At 36.8% G+C, this 18,244-nt stretch overlaps 1 protein-coding gene across 10 annotated transcripts in view; it reads right to left on the reverse strand.

Annotated features, from left to right (window-relative positions):
- Positions 1-18,244, reverse strand: part of VPS13B (vacuolar protein sorting 13 homolog B) — a 455,756-nt gene that overhangs the window by 136,839 nt on the left and 300,673 nt on the right. For all 10 annotated transcript variants that reach the window (XM_082046868.1, XM_082046872.1, XM_082046866.1 and 7 more), the window contains 2 exons: positions 17,777-17,903; positions 15,924-16,067 (listed from right to left, as the gene is read on the reverse strand). In XM_082046868.1, the coding sequence (XP_081902994.1) occupies positions 15,924-16,067; positions 17,777-17,903 (271 nt within the window). The remainder of the gene's footprint in view (positions 1-15,923; positions 16,068-17,776; positions 17,904-18,244) is intronic.

An 18,244-nucleotide genomic window follows, 5' to 3' on the forward strand; every position in this document is an offset into this window, starting at 1 on the left:
TAGTAGCAAAGTGAAATTCTGGCTTTAAAAAAAAATCAGTAGGAAATTAAGCAGCATATTTATCCCTAGTTGACCGCCCAGTTCATACAAGCCACACAAGTGGCCAAACAGCATCTACTGCCAGCTATTGAGTAATGGCTGTGCCTCAGCAGCAACACCTGTTTTGGTTTCTCACCATCCATTTCTGATTTTCGCATAACAGATAAAAAATTAATTTACATTGAGACTTATTATTATTCTCTAAGACATTACTGTTCTTCTGCTTTCTAATTTGGCTGAGAACACAAAACATTACATATTATTTGAGAAAGACTGACATACGGAGTGATCATATTAGCTTTATTTACTTCCAAAAATAGGTTAAAATGCCTGAAAAAGACTGTTTCTCATGAAGCAATGCCAGAGAAAAGAGAGGATCCTTCCTGCACATAAAACAGGGAAATTCAAAATCCGAGCTGACGGTTCACTGTCCCCTGACTATTGCTTAACTCCTTACTGGCTTCAACTATCCTTCCTCCTTTTATTCCTCAGCTTTCCCTTTAAGAAAAAACATATTATTCCACTTTAAAATGAAGCGAATTGCAGAATCCATGTGTTTATAATTACTGTCAAGAATCAAGTTTTCCTCACTACCAAGCAGGTGATGCTCCACGCAGGGAAGAAACTGTAACCGGTGCCATCTAAAGGTAACACTGCCCCAGCGGCAAACTGCACTGTAGACAAGCGTTAGATGACTCAAAGGAGCAGATTAGTCAAGATCAAAGAGCGCAGAACCCTCAGTCACACATCGTGTGACCCAGCACTCAAACTTTCGTCTCCTCATCAGACGATTAAGCAAATCACCACTGTGACACATTCAGTGTCCACAGTGTGAGAAAGTCCAAGCACGTGTTCTCTCACACTTCTGTTTAGGGTCAGTTTGAGCCACCGTGTTGTCTCTATTGATTTTTGTCCTGCCTACACTTCAACAGCCATCTATATTTGTTATTTATGGCATAACTATCATAATTCTTACAGTTTCTGTGTTGTTTTTTTTTTTTAAAATGAACCAATTTGATTTCTTGCACATGTTCTATAGTTTAACAGTTTAAGTTTTGGACCTATTTTATAACAATACTTTTATTATCTCTGCAATGAATATTTCAGATTTTTGTTAATATATTAAATGATCTGAAACAGCAAAATTTTAAATTAACTTTATGTACCATCTAGTTATTAAAAGCATTTTATTCTGATAAGAAAGTAAAATAATATTTAAGTTATTGATAATAAAAATAACATCCACAAGTTATTCTCAAAATATTGCTAGACAGAGTATGTAATGAAGAGATTAGACAGAACGTTAATGTCTTTTAGCCTATTCCATGAAGGGCAGTGTGAGACAAAAGAAATGTCATTCACAGAGCAGAGAAAAGGAGGTTTGATTCAGATAATCAAGTACTGTAGGCTAACGGAAAAAAAGGTGGATTGAACCCTAACTTGCACCTGAAACTCAGGTAAAAGTTGTTCTGTCCCATGAGGCTCCATCTTAAAACACTTAGAAAAGAACCAAAAGAGAAAAGAAAAAAACCTCAAACACTGAGAGATTAATTATCCTTCCTTCAGTTTTTTATTTTGCTGTTATAATTTGTTTTTTTGAAAAAATAACAACAGTCCCTATGAGGTATTTTCCCACTAGCTGTGTTCCAGCATGGCACTTGCATTACACTTGAAGAAAGCAGGAAGCCTCTAAATGCCATTGATACGAAGCTTCACAGTATTCAGATGAAATAGTTGTATTTTTCCTTACATTTTTCCATTCATTAACAATTCCTAATATATTATAATGTTGAAGCAATATTCTTTGGAGTGTCCATGCAAAGAAGATTTGGAAGGATGCCTATAATTTTCTAACATTTTATGGACTGTTGTTTTGATTAAATTCCTCCCCAGCTATATTTTATGTGAGATCTTGATGTTAATACATCTTACCACCTTAAATTAAATGGTCAGTGAAAACATTAAGACAAATGTTAAAGAAATTGGTCCTGAATCAAGCACAGTAAGGGCTATGGAATCACAGACTATTAGGGATTGAAAGGGACCTCAAAAGATCATCCAGTCCAATCCCCCGGAGCAGGAACACCTGGATGAGGTTACACAGGAATGTGTCCAGGCGGGTTTTGAATGTCTCCAGAGAAGGAGACTCCACAACCTCCCTGGGCAGCCTGTTCCAGTGCTCTGTCACCCTCTCTGAGAAGAAGTTTCTTCTCATATTTAAGCAGAACCTCCTGTGTTCCAGTTTGTACCCACTGCCCCTTGTCCTACCATCCCATTTTTTTTCTGCATAGTTTGTGTGCTTATGGACATGAAAAACTAGCAGAAAAAAACAGTTCCTTCCTAGCAAAAAGGAATCGATCATTTCCAGCTGGTTTTACTATCCTAAGAATTCTTTACCTTTTAAGTTTAATATCTATCTTATTTCATATGTTTATTGATCTTTCTGAACTATGTAAGTCGGAATGCTTTTTAAACAGAAAATTCATTGTAAAATAAAAATTTTCTTAGTTCTATATCTCAAAGAGAGACCACATACCCTATATTTTCACTCTAATTTTCTATTTGCAGAATAGGAGCATGAAGATTTCTTCAATACAGCAATTTTGGTTGCAATAAACAGTTTGGATTTTTTTTTTTTTCCTAGTAATTCTACGATAGAAGCTAAAGATCACACATACGTACAGTAAAAAGATTTCCCTTTGTTTCCTAGTTCTTAATTTCCCTTTTTCACATTCTAAGGACAATACTCAGATTGATGTGAAATGCCATTCCTCCATATCAAAACTTTGTGAGCTTTCAGGTTATGGAAGTGATTCCCTTTTACAAATTCATGTAGGGTGTACAAGGCATAATCTGGATTTAAAGCACAGAGAAGTGGCCCTGCTCTGCAGGAATGGTAGCATAAGATACCTCTTCACTCTGGTGACACAAATCAGAGGTACTTGGGAGATCTAGTTATGGTATGTGCTTAGGAACTACAACTTTCTGCAGTTCTTCTCATCTGAGAAAACATTTCTCTGGAAATATTACATTATTTCCAGAGCCGTAAAATAAACACAGTGAGAACAGCCGTTGTTAAGCTGCTTGAGAACCTTCTTCAGACTGCTTCAAATCTAAGCAATCCAAATTTTGTTACTTTCTTTTTACATTGTTTCTTAGGGCTGCTATCTTAAACTTTACACTTTGTAACCTGATGAGAAGCTTTACAATACCTCATGCTTTTAAATGTACAATCATGAAAAGATTAAAAAATAAAAATAAAAAAAAATAAAAAAGGAAGATACATTGACTGATTATTCACGCAAAAATGCAGTCCACACATCCCAGATGTCATGGTTTAAGCCTGGCTGGCAACTAAGCACCACACAGCCGCTCACTCACTCCCTCTTAGAGGGATGGGGGAGAGAATCAGAAGAGCAAAAGTGAGATAACTCATGGGTTGAGATAAAGACAGTTTAATAAGAAAAGCAAAAGCTGCACATACAAACAAAAGCAAAACAAGGGATTCATTCATCACCTCACATGGGTGGGCAGGTGTTCAGCGATGCTCAGGAGAGCCAGGCTCCATCACACCTAACTGTTATTCAGAAAGACAAACATAATCTCTCCAAACTTCCCCCCTTTCATTCTTCTTGCCCATCTTTATATACTCAGCAGATGTCATATTGTATAAAATATCCGTTTGGTCAGCTGGGGTCAGCTGTCCCAGCTGTGTCCCCTCCCAGCTCCTTATGCACCCCCAGCCTTCTCGATGGCAGGCCAGTATGAGAAGGTGAAAAGTCTTCGACTGCTCAGCAACTAAATCATCAGTGTATTATCAGCATTCTTCTTATTCTAAATCCAAAACACAGCACTATACCAGCTACTAGGAAACTATATCCTGGCCAAAACCAGGACACCAGGTAATGAGGTTGCTGCTAACGATTTTATTAATAAATTAAATACATTAACCAGCTGCAATACATTTGTGATTCTCCAGTCTCCATCTCATGGTCCAGGATATCAGAGATATGGGACTATGAAAACAGTCTTTAAACCCTCAGGAAGCTATCTTCACACAACATTACCTTCCTTATGTGCCAACACACTTGGATATCAAGACATACCTAAATTCATCTGACCTGTACAATAGACAGAAACTGAGACTGTTTTGGCTCTCTAACACTGATTACCTTAGACTTCAGAAATCAAAAGACGAAAAATAAACAGCTTCTTCAAAAGAAACTTGTAAATGAGGATGCCAACTTCTCAGAGTTTCAACATACTAAAAATACTTCCAATTACACAAGCTTTCCATAAGGATACTAAAGAGTGAACGCAACATCTGTGCAACATGTGCATCTGCAACTTCACACTTTGTCTGTCTGGCTTCCTAAGTAGTATTATCTGGAACCTGTTTTACCAGTTTTCTGATCGTTATTATTTTTAAACAAAAAATGTTTGTTTAAAAAAAAATATGGTACCATTGCTCTGTTAAAATACCACAGGCAAGAAAGACTGCTATAAACTCCATTAACTATCATTCTTTCAAATTTTATGTGTGATGCAATTGTAATAGCACTTTCCTACATACTTCCTGCTGATCGTACTCTTTATCTTATAGCGAAGTTATAGCAACAACAGAAGGCTGAAGAAATTGCCAGAAACAGAAATAAACTACAAGAGAACAGAAGAATGGTCCTGCTGGGTCAGAGCAAAGGTCCTTCTAGACTCCTGCTCTCTGACAGCAGCTCTAAGTGGATGCTTAGGGGAAAAAGTATAAATAAAGCAAGCACAGAGAAATACTTCTTCAGAATACTCCTTCTGAGCCCGCACATTACAGGGTATCGTAACTTATCAGAAATAGTTTGTTAATCTGCAATGACAGAGGATGACTTATGTCTTCTGCAGATGTTACTGCTATGTCCCTAATGTGACAAATCGGTAACAGTTTGGTTGAACCAGGCTAGAAAGGAATCAGCTGTTACAGATGAGTATTCTATCCCTTTTCCCTTTTGGAGACCTTTCAGTTAAAAACTAGTTTGCTGCCATTAGTGTAATGCTTATTACTCACCGAAGCCTTTGCTCATTTTGTTTGGGTATCTGGCAGATAGAAGCTGTACTTTCCCCAGCCTTTCCTGTTATGGGTATGACTACAAGTAATATTCTGCTTGCTATGAAATATCCAATCTTTACATTAGTTAGACTCCAAAAATAATCTGTGGTAAAATGACAACTTTTGCTTCTGCCCCCTCCCAGTATTAATATAATTTATTCAGGAAGCTGGTGGTTGTCTTTGCAACTTATCAGAACGTGGAGGTTAGCCTTCTGGAACATGTCACATCTGCTGGTGGGGTTTACTCCAAGTGATTGGCCAAGAGCCAGGTCTAGAAGCAAGATTTCATCCGGCAGGCTGATGAACACTGCAGAGGCCAGTGCGTGGGTAGCCTAGACAGAGCGCTCAAAAGTCAAATACCTAGAAGCAGGCACTACAAACACAGAAAACATTAGCCAGCAGGTTGTGCCTTGAATTTCTGAAAGAAAATGAAGATCTGCCCACACCAGGTTTTCCTGCTTTTTGTTCAACACTGCCCCCAGGTGAATGACAGCTTCTGTCCAGGGGCTATTGGCTCTGGCTGCAAATCATGCTTGAAACAAAGAATCATAGAATAATTTTGCTTGGAAAAGACTTTTAAAATCATGGATTTCAACCATTAACCTAGCACTACCAAGTCCACCTCTAGACCAGATCCCTAAGAACCTCATCTACAGGTCTTCTAACACCTCTAGTGTGTGAACACCTCCGTCACGAATAAAGATTCCAACCAGCCACTTCCGCCCCAGGTCATTCTTTGAGTGACCATTTTACCACTACATCCATGTCCATCCTTCACCAACTCAATTGTTAAATACAGTTTCTCCTCAACTTTAACAAGAAGATTTTTTTTCATGTGTTTTGAGAGAAGAATTTGTGCAGGATCTATTGTATTCTAGTGGCTAGCAACACAGAGACACAATAACAGCAAGTACACTGAAGAATTCTGGAAGCTTTGTTCATTGCTCAGGCAGAAATGATAGAATGCCAGAAAGGGGCAGAGGAGGTCTGAGAGGGATCCAAAACAGGGACAATGTTTTGGTTTCTACTTCTACTGTGAGCAAATATTTCTGTATTTGCAACAACTGATTGTTGAGTGCTGCAATCATCACTGCAATCAAAAACTTGTGAATAAGAATGACAGATTGAAAATATGATTAATTTGGCTGGCTATGATTCTTTCAAGAAATAGCTGATGCTGGTTTTTATGAGTATATTAGCCGCCTATCAGAATTTCAGATTGTACAGGACTGGTATGGACTTGTATCCTACTGAAATGTGGATTTGGGCTAACAGAAAATAAACAAGAGTATGTGACATGAGAAATAAGTATAGAGGGGATAGGGGAAATACAGCAGCAGAAAACAGAAGATGGGTGAAAGCTTTAGATGACATCTTCTGGAAAATACTTCAGAAGTTTAACTTGCATTGAATTTTAAAAGCAAGCATCTTGTGGTTCACTAGTGTAACTGATTTCTCTCCTAGAGCCATAAAACTTGTAGAGATTTTGTGAAGAAAAAGGAAGCATTTGAAAGTTCTTCAGGGAAGATAATTACAACTGTGCTTTGTATTCATAATTACCTCCAAAGTAGAGTTATTAGACAGGAACATTCTTCAGGGTAAATTTAAGCAAAGTTATTATTTGTGTAGAAATCAATATTTTTCCAAAAGTCTGGTCTGACTCTGAAGCTTATGGAGGAGTCCTTTGTACAGAAAACCACTGGTAATGACATCACTGGCCATCTTTGACTGAGAAGCATAAGATTCACTGACTTGCAGTACAATATGTTATCCACACATGTCTGCTTGGACAGCGGCAGACCAAGATGAGTGTTGGTTTGTATTTCATTTCTTTCTCAAAGTGGAGTTCTTGTATTTTGCACTTCTAAATGCTAGTATGACAAATAGATGCTCTCTTGCCAAAATCTCCAGGTGGTAAGTGATGGACACCAGGAGATGAATTTGCCAGACTAAGAAATAAACTCCTTCAGAACTAACCTGTTCTATCACTGATCAGCAGTTAAACTAGTTATCATTTATATTGGGAAGACTCTTAGCAGAATATCCAAGAATTCTTTTAAGAATGAGGAAATATGGTCCTTTTATTAACATTGCACCTATCATCTCAGGACATGAACAGCATTTCACTCTTATATTTTTATTTCTTTTCCTAGCACTTCTGTTTCTGTTCTCCATGTGCAGGTATTATATCTTCTTCTTGTAAGAATTTGGCATATATTAATTCTGAAGAACTGAATAATTATGAAAAGGCAGCAACATTCTTTGCCCCTCAGGTAATTTATCAAACACCACATATGTGTCCTTACTTTAAAACTGTCAACCAGATCAAAGCAATATTCTTTGCAATAATAGACTATACTTTATGAAGTCAGTACAATAGGTCTACTGTACATCAAAGATGAATTTATAAAAAAGCATAAAGCTAAGGCTTATAATAAGTAAAAACACAGCTCTGGAGACCTGGCATGAAACTCTTTACAGAACCTTAAAACACTTAAAGAAATAAAAAGATTTACCTATAAATCATCACTTCTTTAATATTTTTGTCTACACTAATCTTTACAACATTGCCCTATAAACCACCAAATACAGTCCATTTGGAAATCACACCTTTAAAGTTTAAACAAGGGGTTGCTACTTTGATGACTGTCTATATTTATGTAAGCAAAGCATAAAACAGAGAAACACAATGTATTTTACTTTTGAGGCAGAAAGGACTATTATTTAGTCCTCCTATTTACCAAGAACTTTGAGTGAAATCAAACTTCCTAACTAAGATTAACAATGTTTATAGTGGTTCAACAGTCCTCAAGATTTATCTAGTCAAATATTTGGAAGAGAGTGAAGTTTTTTCACATCTCACATGCTGCTTTCTCCCCCCTCATTTTTCCCATTCCTCTCCTTGAATACATATGAAAAACACTTTTTCCAATGAGATTCAAAGCCAGTATATATCCAGTGTATTTTCTCTTTATTCTTCCAGCTTTAAAATACAGTTTGCTATTTCAAACATGGTTTCCAGACAAAAGAGAAAAGAGGGAAACTAAGAGAGCTCTTCCCTTCGAAGCCTAAAGAACAAAATTATAAATTCAGCTTTCAAGACTGCCTCAAAGAACTAATTGCATCAGATTCCTAGTAATAACAAAAGCAAACAAATGTAAAGATATAGAAATATTTTAATACTGTCCTAATTTGAGGGTCAATATTAATTTGTATACATTGTAAAAACATAAAATTGAAAAGCAATCAAAGAGATCATCTCTAGCAGATATCAAGTAGCACCTATGTTTCTAAAAACAGGAAAAAATGGTATGGTCACTTATGCTAGGAAAGTTTTGTTGACTATAACAAAAAATAATTTCAGGATGCAACTTCTGCTCTATTTCCATATTTCAGAGAGTCTTTAAAAGCAGGGCCTACATTTTTCAGGTTTGTGAAGTTATTGGTAGGAACATAAACCTACCAGGCACAGAAACTCTTATAATTTTCTGTTTGCATACTTTTTAAGGGGAGAAAATGATTTGATGCTCCTGCTTTTCACCAAAGAGGACCTGCATTAGAAATGTCATTAATATAGCAATACACGTTATTAGAATGTAACTGTCCAAACTGGAGTGGTAATACAGTTAACTTCTCTTCCCATTTGCTCCAAGTACCAGTGCATTTTGTGAAGAATAAGGTAAACTTGAGATAACCTGCACTAGTAGCTTCTAGTCATGTTGTCAAATGCCGAGAGATTACAGAAATATCTATCATAAAGGAGAGGAATACTCTGAACTACAGATATATACTGACTGTCGAAAAAGATTGTGAAGTACTTAGTACAAGGCATGTTTTATATGTTACCTAGCACATACCACCAGACAGGAACTGTTAAAAGTATAATATTTTGTGCTGAAAAAGTACCCATTATAATACTACTGATTTGCTACAAGTCAACAAGAAAAGGCAACGACTGCATTCTTCCCCTTCTCTTTAGAGAAAGAACATCACTGCTCACAACATGACATTTAACAACATTCTCATAAGTTATTTATTCCTAGAAATAATGAGCTGCACATGAGCTTTTCTGTGTTGCACTGAATGCTAAGTGGATTAGTGCCTTTCCAAGCCTTGAACCTAAAATTCTTAATTTTATTTGAAACTCAGATTTAGACCACCATGCTGCCACAGGAGGCTGGGGGAAGAAAAGCACAAACACAAATTTCTTAGTTGTCTAAAACCTTAAAAGACCCACCACAATTGCTTCCCTGACTCCACAGGTCAAATGTTTATTAACACATCAAAACAGCCAAATGTAAACTCAGGGTATTTCCAGTCTTACTTACTTGATTGTTTAAAACTCCATCCATAAGTTTATAATAATCTAGTATGCATTATTATTATTATATGAAATTTTACACTTCAAATTCATATATCTACATATAGTCCTGGGCTAAAGGCAGGGATCAAAAAAAATCCATTTTCTATAACCACGATATTTAAAAAATTACTACTATCCCATGAGATTACTGCAAGATTTTTACTACCAGTATGTTTAGACAATACTTAATTATACAGCTTTAAGATTTTTTCAATTTGACTTAGAAACGGAAATGACTTTGTTTTCAATGCAATGTCCGCTGCTAAGTGAACCCACACATGCTTGGAGAACCCTACATTTCTCTATACAACATTAATTATGCTGGGTGAACAGCAGGGCTGAATGTGCATTTATGTAATATTTCGATAAGAAGATTAGTTCTATCTTCAGTGTGTCAGACACACGTGTAATATCCATTGTACCTAAAGCAAAACATAAGAAGAAAAAATATTTTCCTTGCAGTGACTGGTGTCAAGTAGGTCACATCCCTTTATGGAACTAAACATCTGTTGGGCGTGAATTAATTTCAGTGGCATAGGTCTTTTTAACTACCAGTGTGCCAAAATTGTGATACAATGCGGATAGCCACCTGCTTTCAATCTGCTTAAATCCAGTTCTTTGAAAACTTTCCATCCCTTTCCTTAGTATATCCTCATTTACACACTAAAAACACCAAATACATATTAATTATAGAACACTGGAAATTCCACTTAGAATAATATGGACAGGAATATTCAGGAATATAACTTTTTTGTCACTGCATTTTTTTCAGATATGCTAAGCTTGCTTGCATGAAGGATTCTTTTTTTTTTTTTCATTTAAAAATAAAGAACAAACAAGCACTTCAAGTCTTGAAGAGCCACAAACTCAGCCATTACAAGATTGCTTTCTTTCCAATGAAACAGGTTGAATACTTCAGAAAAAGCTGTCCAGGCACCAGCCCCAGTCAGGTGCAACAAGGAGAGGAGCTGCTGGTTCTCTGAAGTTCCTTCACAGATGAGGCCTCAGGGACTGAATAAACATATCAGCAGTAGACTCTCCTCTCACAAGTAATTATGTTACTTGTGAAAAGTAATTACAAGATAATTGTAACTGTCAGAAGTATTACTACAAGATAATTAATTAACTATTGATAATTTCTTGCTGTTTATCCAAGGTAAAATAAACTAGATAAAGCACAGAATGCAAATCCATATTTCTAAGTTGCACTGAAAATGTTTCAAGTTTAACTCAAAATGGCAAAGGTGGTAACTAACAAAAAATTAATGAGCAAATCACAAAAAAAAAAAAAAACAAACCAACCCAAACCTGAAAATGTCTGTATTATTACGAGGAAGATTAATTTCAGAGGGGAGAGGAAAAGCAGAGGAGCAGCCATATTGTCAGCTGACTGAGCTGAACTTCAAACTAAATGTTTTGGAAAGTGACTTAAGAGCAAAACAGGTGAAAAATCAGAACTGTATCAGGCAACAAGCTCACTACAGATAAGCATGTACCTGATTTCAAACCTGCTCCCCATTTTGATGGGTCTTATCAGACTTGGAATACTGTAAACAGAGAGTACATTGTAAGATTGTGGCTTCAGGTAACTGAGAGAAAATTCTGTTCTGCAGACAAAAGATTCCCACTATTGATAAGCAACGTGCTAGCTGGGAACAAGAACGCAATTCAGGGTGTGTGTCTAATTGACTAAGTTTCCACAGAATAAGGAAGAAGGTCCTCACCTGGATATAAGTCAATGAAGAGTAGGAGGACAAGGGCAATTGAATGATTTGTGGTTATCAGTGTACTCACGTAGTGATCTGTGCTGGGGTTGATCACATTCAATATATTTTCTTCTCTTCTACCTGACACTTCCATAGAAATGTGTGTAATAAGTTGAAGAACTTGTTTTGAGGTGACAATAGTGTTTTTGGCTTTGTTTTTCTGCTTGCATCACTTTACATTTACCTATATTGTATTTAATCTGCTGGTTTATTGCCCTGTCATGAATAATGTTTCCTTTATTTTTTTAATTATATAACTCCTTGTATACCTCTGTAATTCTTTATACAATTCTGGATGATTCTACTTCACCTTTGATGTTTGCACTTCTTAAATATTTGTGGCTTCACAGCTCCAGAACATTCATCTTGCAGCCAAGGTGTAGGCATTTGACTCTTATGATCCACGCCTTGCCCCATAAATCATACCCAGAATCCCCAAGTATTTTGTTGTCTTTCTTTGGAAAACTGGTTAGCTTCAAAGGGCTGCTTGCTAGAGAGCTGTCATCAGCCCACACAGCTGTCACCCTTGAGTTCTCACGTTGCTGGAGAAAGAATCAGCAGAGAGGAACAGAAAGAGAGCTAGAGAGAAGCAGAAAAAGATACAAGCTCTATCCATTCACTGTTTTTGCTCGGATGTTTACAGCAAGCAGTAGAAAGTATCTGCTCTGAAAAAATATAAAGCATTGCTAAGTATCAAATGAGATGAACACAGCTAAGCAACAAACCTAAGATGAAGAAAGCAACTCTTCTGACTGACATGCTTTGCCCTTCCTCAAAATCCACCAAGCAGTTATCTATCAGATTACCTGATTATCTTCTATGATAAAATGGCTGGATCTGTGGACAAGAGTAGAGCAGTGCATGTCATCTACCTCAACTTTGGCAATGGTCTTAAAACTTCCACAATATTCTTGTATCCAAGTTTGGATATTATTACCTGGATAGGTGAGCCACTAGATGGGTAAAAATCTAGTTGAATGGTTGAACTCAGAGGGTGCAAGGGCAGGGCTGCTATTCACAGAGACCCAGAAAGGGTAGATGAATGACCCAAACAGGAACCTGAGGACATTAAATAAGGAGATATGTGAAGTCCTGTACCTAGGAAAGAAGAACCTCAGCAACGATACAAGCTGGTTGCAGAGCAGTCATGGTGGATATGAGCCAGTGATATGTCTGAGCAGCAAAGGTGGCCATGAGCATCTTGGACTGTACTGGCAGAAGCATGGTCGGTAGATTGAGGGAAGTATTTATTGCCCTTTACTCAGCACTCGTGAGATCACATATGGAATACTGTGTCCGGATTTGGTCCTCACAGTACATGAAGAATATCAACTGAGTTCAACAGAGGGCAACCGAGACAGTTGCAAAATCAAGACAGAAGATGTCAAAAGATGTAATCAGAAGATGACAAAAAGTTTAATCAGATGGCATCTACGGGCATGGATACAACTACCTGATCACAGTCCATAGAGGAGACGGTGCCAGAGCCTTGTCAGAGAATAAGAGATGCCCAGTGATAGAACTGGAAGCAGTGGACACAAGTGGGAACACAAGAAACTTCAATTAGATATTAGGATTGTTTGTTGTTGTTGTTTTGTTTGTTTTTATCATTTGCTTGGTCAACTAGGCTGCCAGAGAGGTTGTCTAATTTCTGTCTTTGGAGGCATTCAATACTTGATCAAAGCCCTAGAGCAACCTGATCTAATTAGGCCGGTTTTGAGCAGATGCCTGCACTACATCAACTCTGTAGGTCCCTTCCAACATGAACTATCCCATGATTCTATCCTACCTTAAGCTTTGTATGCTAAAAAGCAAACTGTAACTATACATGTATGCATAATTCTGTTTGAACCGACTAACAGGAAACAAATACAATGAGATGAATATACAATTCATCACTACTGACTTTTCCTTCAAATTAGAGCTCATACTGTAAAAATGGCTTCCTGAAAACAGGTTAAACATGACATCTTTAAATGTGGTTGAATGGCTTGCCTGCATGAAAGATACACAATCAAGATTATTATCTTAGTTAGTAATAATGGGAATGTCTAAAGAAAACCAAGCAAATACACTTATTGCCTTAAGTAACTGTCATACAAAATTCCATTCATAATCTGAGTTTCAATCTAATTGAAGGGTCTTGTTGGACAACAGATTGGGCATGTGATGGCAGCATGCCCTTGTGGTGTTGAAGGCTAAGCACTTACTGAGCAGCATTAACAACAGATCAGCCAGCAGATCAGAAGTGAGATTATTTCCTTTTATTAGATATTTGTGAGTCCACATCTAAAATACTGTCTCTAGCTTTGATGTCAATAAGAGAAGAGAAAGACTGACAAACTTCAGTGGGCAGAGGATCATCAAGAGGTGTAACAAGTTAAAGCACAGCATTTATGAGGAGAGAGTGAGAGAGCTAGTTTTGTTCAGATGGAAGAAAAGAAGGGTAAGCATGGTGGGGGGATATCAAATTACTGTTTCCAGGTACCTAAAGCAAGGTTATGAAGAGATGAAGTCAGACTGTTCTTGGGGAGATGTATAGTGCCATCTTGAGAGGCAATGATTAAAAGTTGTATCAAACAGAATTCTGAAAGGCTATAAAGACAAAAAACTTGCCAGAGCAAGCGTACATAAGCACAGGACCTTTACTCAGAGGGGCAGTGCAACCTCATTCCTTGAAATTAAAGTAAGATTTAACTGAACAATGTGCTAAAAAGCCTGACTTAGCTTTGATAATTTATTGTTTGTTTGAGCAAAAGAATGGTCTCCAGAGGTATTTTCCAATGTAATTTATGTTTTGACTCTTGCAATGACATAATTAGCAAGTATGGAGTATGAATAGCCACATGTAGGATCCAGATTGAGGTAAAACCAGCATACAACGTGTAGTATGTTTCCCTCTGATGACTGAAGGAGAAACATGAGGATAATAATAAATGAGCATATAATAGAGGGTGGGGTGGCTTCATATAGGCAAATAAGACTACATAACACTGAACACAGAACTGGACAAAAGGTAACCAACCACTGGATTTTACATTTTCAGGACAGTGAATCTATACATAATTCTACAACTTAAGGAGAAAACAAACACCATCTTGAACCAGAAATATTCCCATTACTCATTACAGGAGACCTCAATAATGCAAAAGAGATGTCAATGAAGAACAAATGGGTATGTCAGGATGCAGATAACAAAAAGACTTCTGAAATTATGTAGTAAATTGCTTTTAAGTTTGTACAGTCCATATGAGTCATGCAGCACTTCTGCACAGCGCCAGCTCAGAATTAAAATTCTTGGCACCCATTCATATCTTCTGATTCTATCCATTCCACTGACAATGGGAAAACAGGGCTTCACAAATTATTTATTGAAGATATTCCCACATATACTTATTTATCATGTTCATCTCCAAAAGAGGCCCTGTGTCTGCAAAATATCCAAGGAAAAGAAAAATACGCTGCACTTCTTTTCTACAGCTTTCATGTTTCAAAATGGTAAGGAAACAATACCCTTCATTTCCCTCTGTCCTTGGGAAGAGATAAAGGAGCGTGGGGGATGATGTGATGCCCAGATCACCAGGATACAAACAACTCGTGGGGTTTTGACAGGGTGAGAAGAATATAAGTAGTTTGGCTGCTCTAGAGCATCCCTGCTTCCACCCAGACTCACAAGGATGCTGAATCCATGAGATTCAGGAAGAGAAGGTGAAAAGTTTCTTCAGCTCTCCCATTATCTAGATTCTCAGAAAGGAAGAGCTGATTGTGTCTTGCTCTTTAACTCTTTCCCTAACTCCTCTTCTTAGTTGTGAATAATTCTCAGTAAGACCAACGACCATTAATTAGTGCCTTGCCACATATTAAATTCTACTGTCTTTAAGAAATGCTGTCAGCCTGACTAGATTTCTGGTTTTGGAGATAAAAAAATACATTTTTTTTCTTCTTACAGCAAAGTTTTCACTTTCATTTCTCCTATATATTTTTTTTTTTCTGTCAGCCCAGAAGTTTAATAATTTAAACATCCAAGTCTGTCACAACCAGTGACCGGCCTGTAGTGCAAACTAAGGTATCAACTTCCAGAAAATAAAGAAGAATGACAAATTCAAGAGATAGCGGCTGAACACCATAAAATTCCAGAAAAAAAGGAAAGATAAATTTTTCAGAAGATGAAGGAACCATCACCATTCTTACTGAAGAAGTATGAGCACAGTCAGAGGTGGATCAAGAAAAGACAGTGGTTACCAGGCACAATGAAAATTTCATAGTTTACTGGCTTTAGTGAAGCACACACTGTAGCAAGTGAACTCATAAGAAGATGCCAAAGCTTCAATAGAAGTTAAAATTAAATGCCAAAGAACCTCAAAAACCTACTTCAAAGTTAATTTCCTTTATCTTTTACATAAGACAATTCTCTCTTTACATAAGGTAATTCTCCTTGTACATAAGATGCTGCAGAATCACCTTAGTCCAATTTACTGAATAATATTTTTGTTAAAATAACATATCCTATTTCTTAAAACAAGATTAGAATGCACTTTAAAGCTGACCAAACACAAATAACAATAATACACATATTTCATTTACCTATATAATTTTGTCTAGATGATGTAAACAGCTACAGTGCTTTAACAGAACCAGCTGCAAACCAGGGAAAACCTACCTCTGTGGTGCCACTGGAAGGTTCTAGTCCAATCATATTGGCTTGTACCAGCTGCTGAAGAAGTTGTACTTGAGCCACACTGAGGAAGAAATCCAGGTTTGTTGTCACATTCACCTCCAAAGAATGACCACACACCAAAATTTCCTGTGGAAAAATCAAAGGAAAATACCAGATAACAGCTATTTGGGAAATAATTTTCAGCTTCTATATAACTATATGGTGATTCTCTGCTGTAGTCAATCAGGCCTTTTTAGGAGGAAGTGGCTTCTAAAAAAGATGCAGCTCATTCTTTGCTTTGCTTTCAACAGCATAACTATTAAAACAAATTTTGGAAGAAATGCATCTCATGTGTGAGGTCTTGTTTCCATCTCTTGGTAGTATCAAACAGTGGACTGTCAGGCTTTCTTTTTCATTTCCTGGCAATGACTGCAATTCTCCTTTCCTTCCAAGAAAAGTATGTATATATATTTTTTTAACATAAACTCTGATAGATTTATAATGAAATCATGTGTTGGAACTCACTGATAACCAACCTAATTGATTTCTCTTTGTCTGTAAACCATTATTAATAACTTGGCAAAGCTAATTGGATGGCCACTGTTTTTTTGGTGTTATCTAGCACATAAAAAGCTCTTCGCCACTGTTGGCAAGTGCTAAAGAGATGAAAACCAGAACCAATGCAAAATGGTTGCTTAATCAGTAGAAGTACTGCCCCTTCTCATGAGAAGGTTGCACAATGTTCAAGCTCTTCAAAAGCTTAACTAGACCTCTCCCTTCATCAGTGAATGTCACCCAGGGAACAGATAACAAGACGAATGTATGCATGAAGAACACTGACATTCTTGAACATAGGCATTAGTAAAGCTCAGAGAGTTGTTTTGTTCTTTTTTTTTTTTTTTTTTTTTTTTAATTTGAATGAATTCTATGCATCCCGGCCATGTTCCAAGATTTCTACTTGTTTTTACATTAAATAATTTTCCATCCGCCCTTGTGATGATGCTTTACACAAAACATGAAGCTGTCAATTTTTTCTTTCTATACCCATTACCTATTATTTTCCAATAATGTACACCTATTATACGTTGCAATCCACACCCAATACTCTTTATGCTCTTGTACCAGTTTTGCTTTTCCCAGGAGGCAGCTGTTATGAGAAATACTCCTTGTGAGCTGACAAAAACTTTCTGATATTTCCACTACATAAAACTTTTTTAATTCTTAAGCTACAAACTCATGTCAAAAAGTGAGCCAATACCTTTTGTATGTAACGTTCTTCACAGACTAATCATTAACAAGCTGACCCACAGCCCACTGGTTAAAGTGACTGTTAAATCTGGAATACCTTGAAGTACCCACAGTAATGGTTGGGGGATGGATGCTGTGTGGAAATTTGTAGGCTTGAAAATCTGGCTAAAAGAACTCTGCTCAACTTTCTTCTTATAGAAGATTACACTTTGAGGCTTCTTTATGTGAAGCTTGTGAATAGAATGTTCTGTAATGTTGTACTATAGCACCTCTTCTCAACACCCTTCCATCACAAATATTTATTAAAATATTGCTGGAAATCATTAAAGGATTCCCACTGTCTGAGTTGCAAACAGGTTTATCTACCTCTGGACAGGCTACCTTTAATATTGAACTCTTCATGCAAATCCTTTCTCCAGCAGATAAAGAACATTTCAGCTAGTGATTAGCGCTGGGTTTGTGAGTGTGTGTGTATGCACGTCTTTGTTTTTTCAGTTGGTGATCTCTGTATTTGAAAAGACCTGGACCTTAAAATGGTGGAACAGTACAATAGTAAGATTATCAACATATTAAAAATTACACTATTGCGTTTCACATTTTGTACTGACCTCTGGGTGTAAATTCTCTGCAGCATCAATTTTTGTAAAAATAATTGCAGGAGCTGCAGTTATTCGAACTGTGAAATCTGTTAAAATCGGAGTTAAAATTGCTCTCCTTTCCTGATGCCGCCTTATGCTAAAAAAAAAAAAAAAAATAAAAAAAAGAAAAAAAAAAAGAAAATATTAAAACACATTATAAATTCTTGTGTGGCAAAAACGTTTCAGATTCTTCTTTACATCCAGCATGTAGTATAAAACTGCTTCAATACCAGTTTGGCATTTGATTGCTACCTCAATAAGCATTAAATATCACTATAAATCATGTTAATTCACATCCTGAAGGCAAACTTTTACCTTCACAGAAAAAGTATGACCAAATATTTAACTCTTCAGCCCATCTCCAAGTAGACAAGCTTGACATTTGAGATAGCTTCTTCTACTGTTCAATGAACTATACAAAGTAATTTGAACAAAGAT

Source organism: Streptopelia decaocto (genome assembly GCF_964273445.1).
Source record: "Streptopelia decaocto genome assembly, chromosome: 2".
Taxonomy (NCBI): domain Eukaryota; kingdom Metazoa; phylum Chordata; class Aves; order Columbiformes; family Columbidae; genus Streptopelia; species Streptopelia decaocto.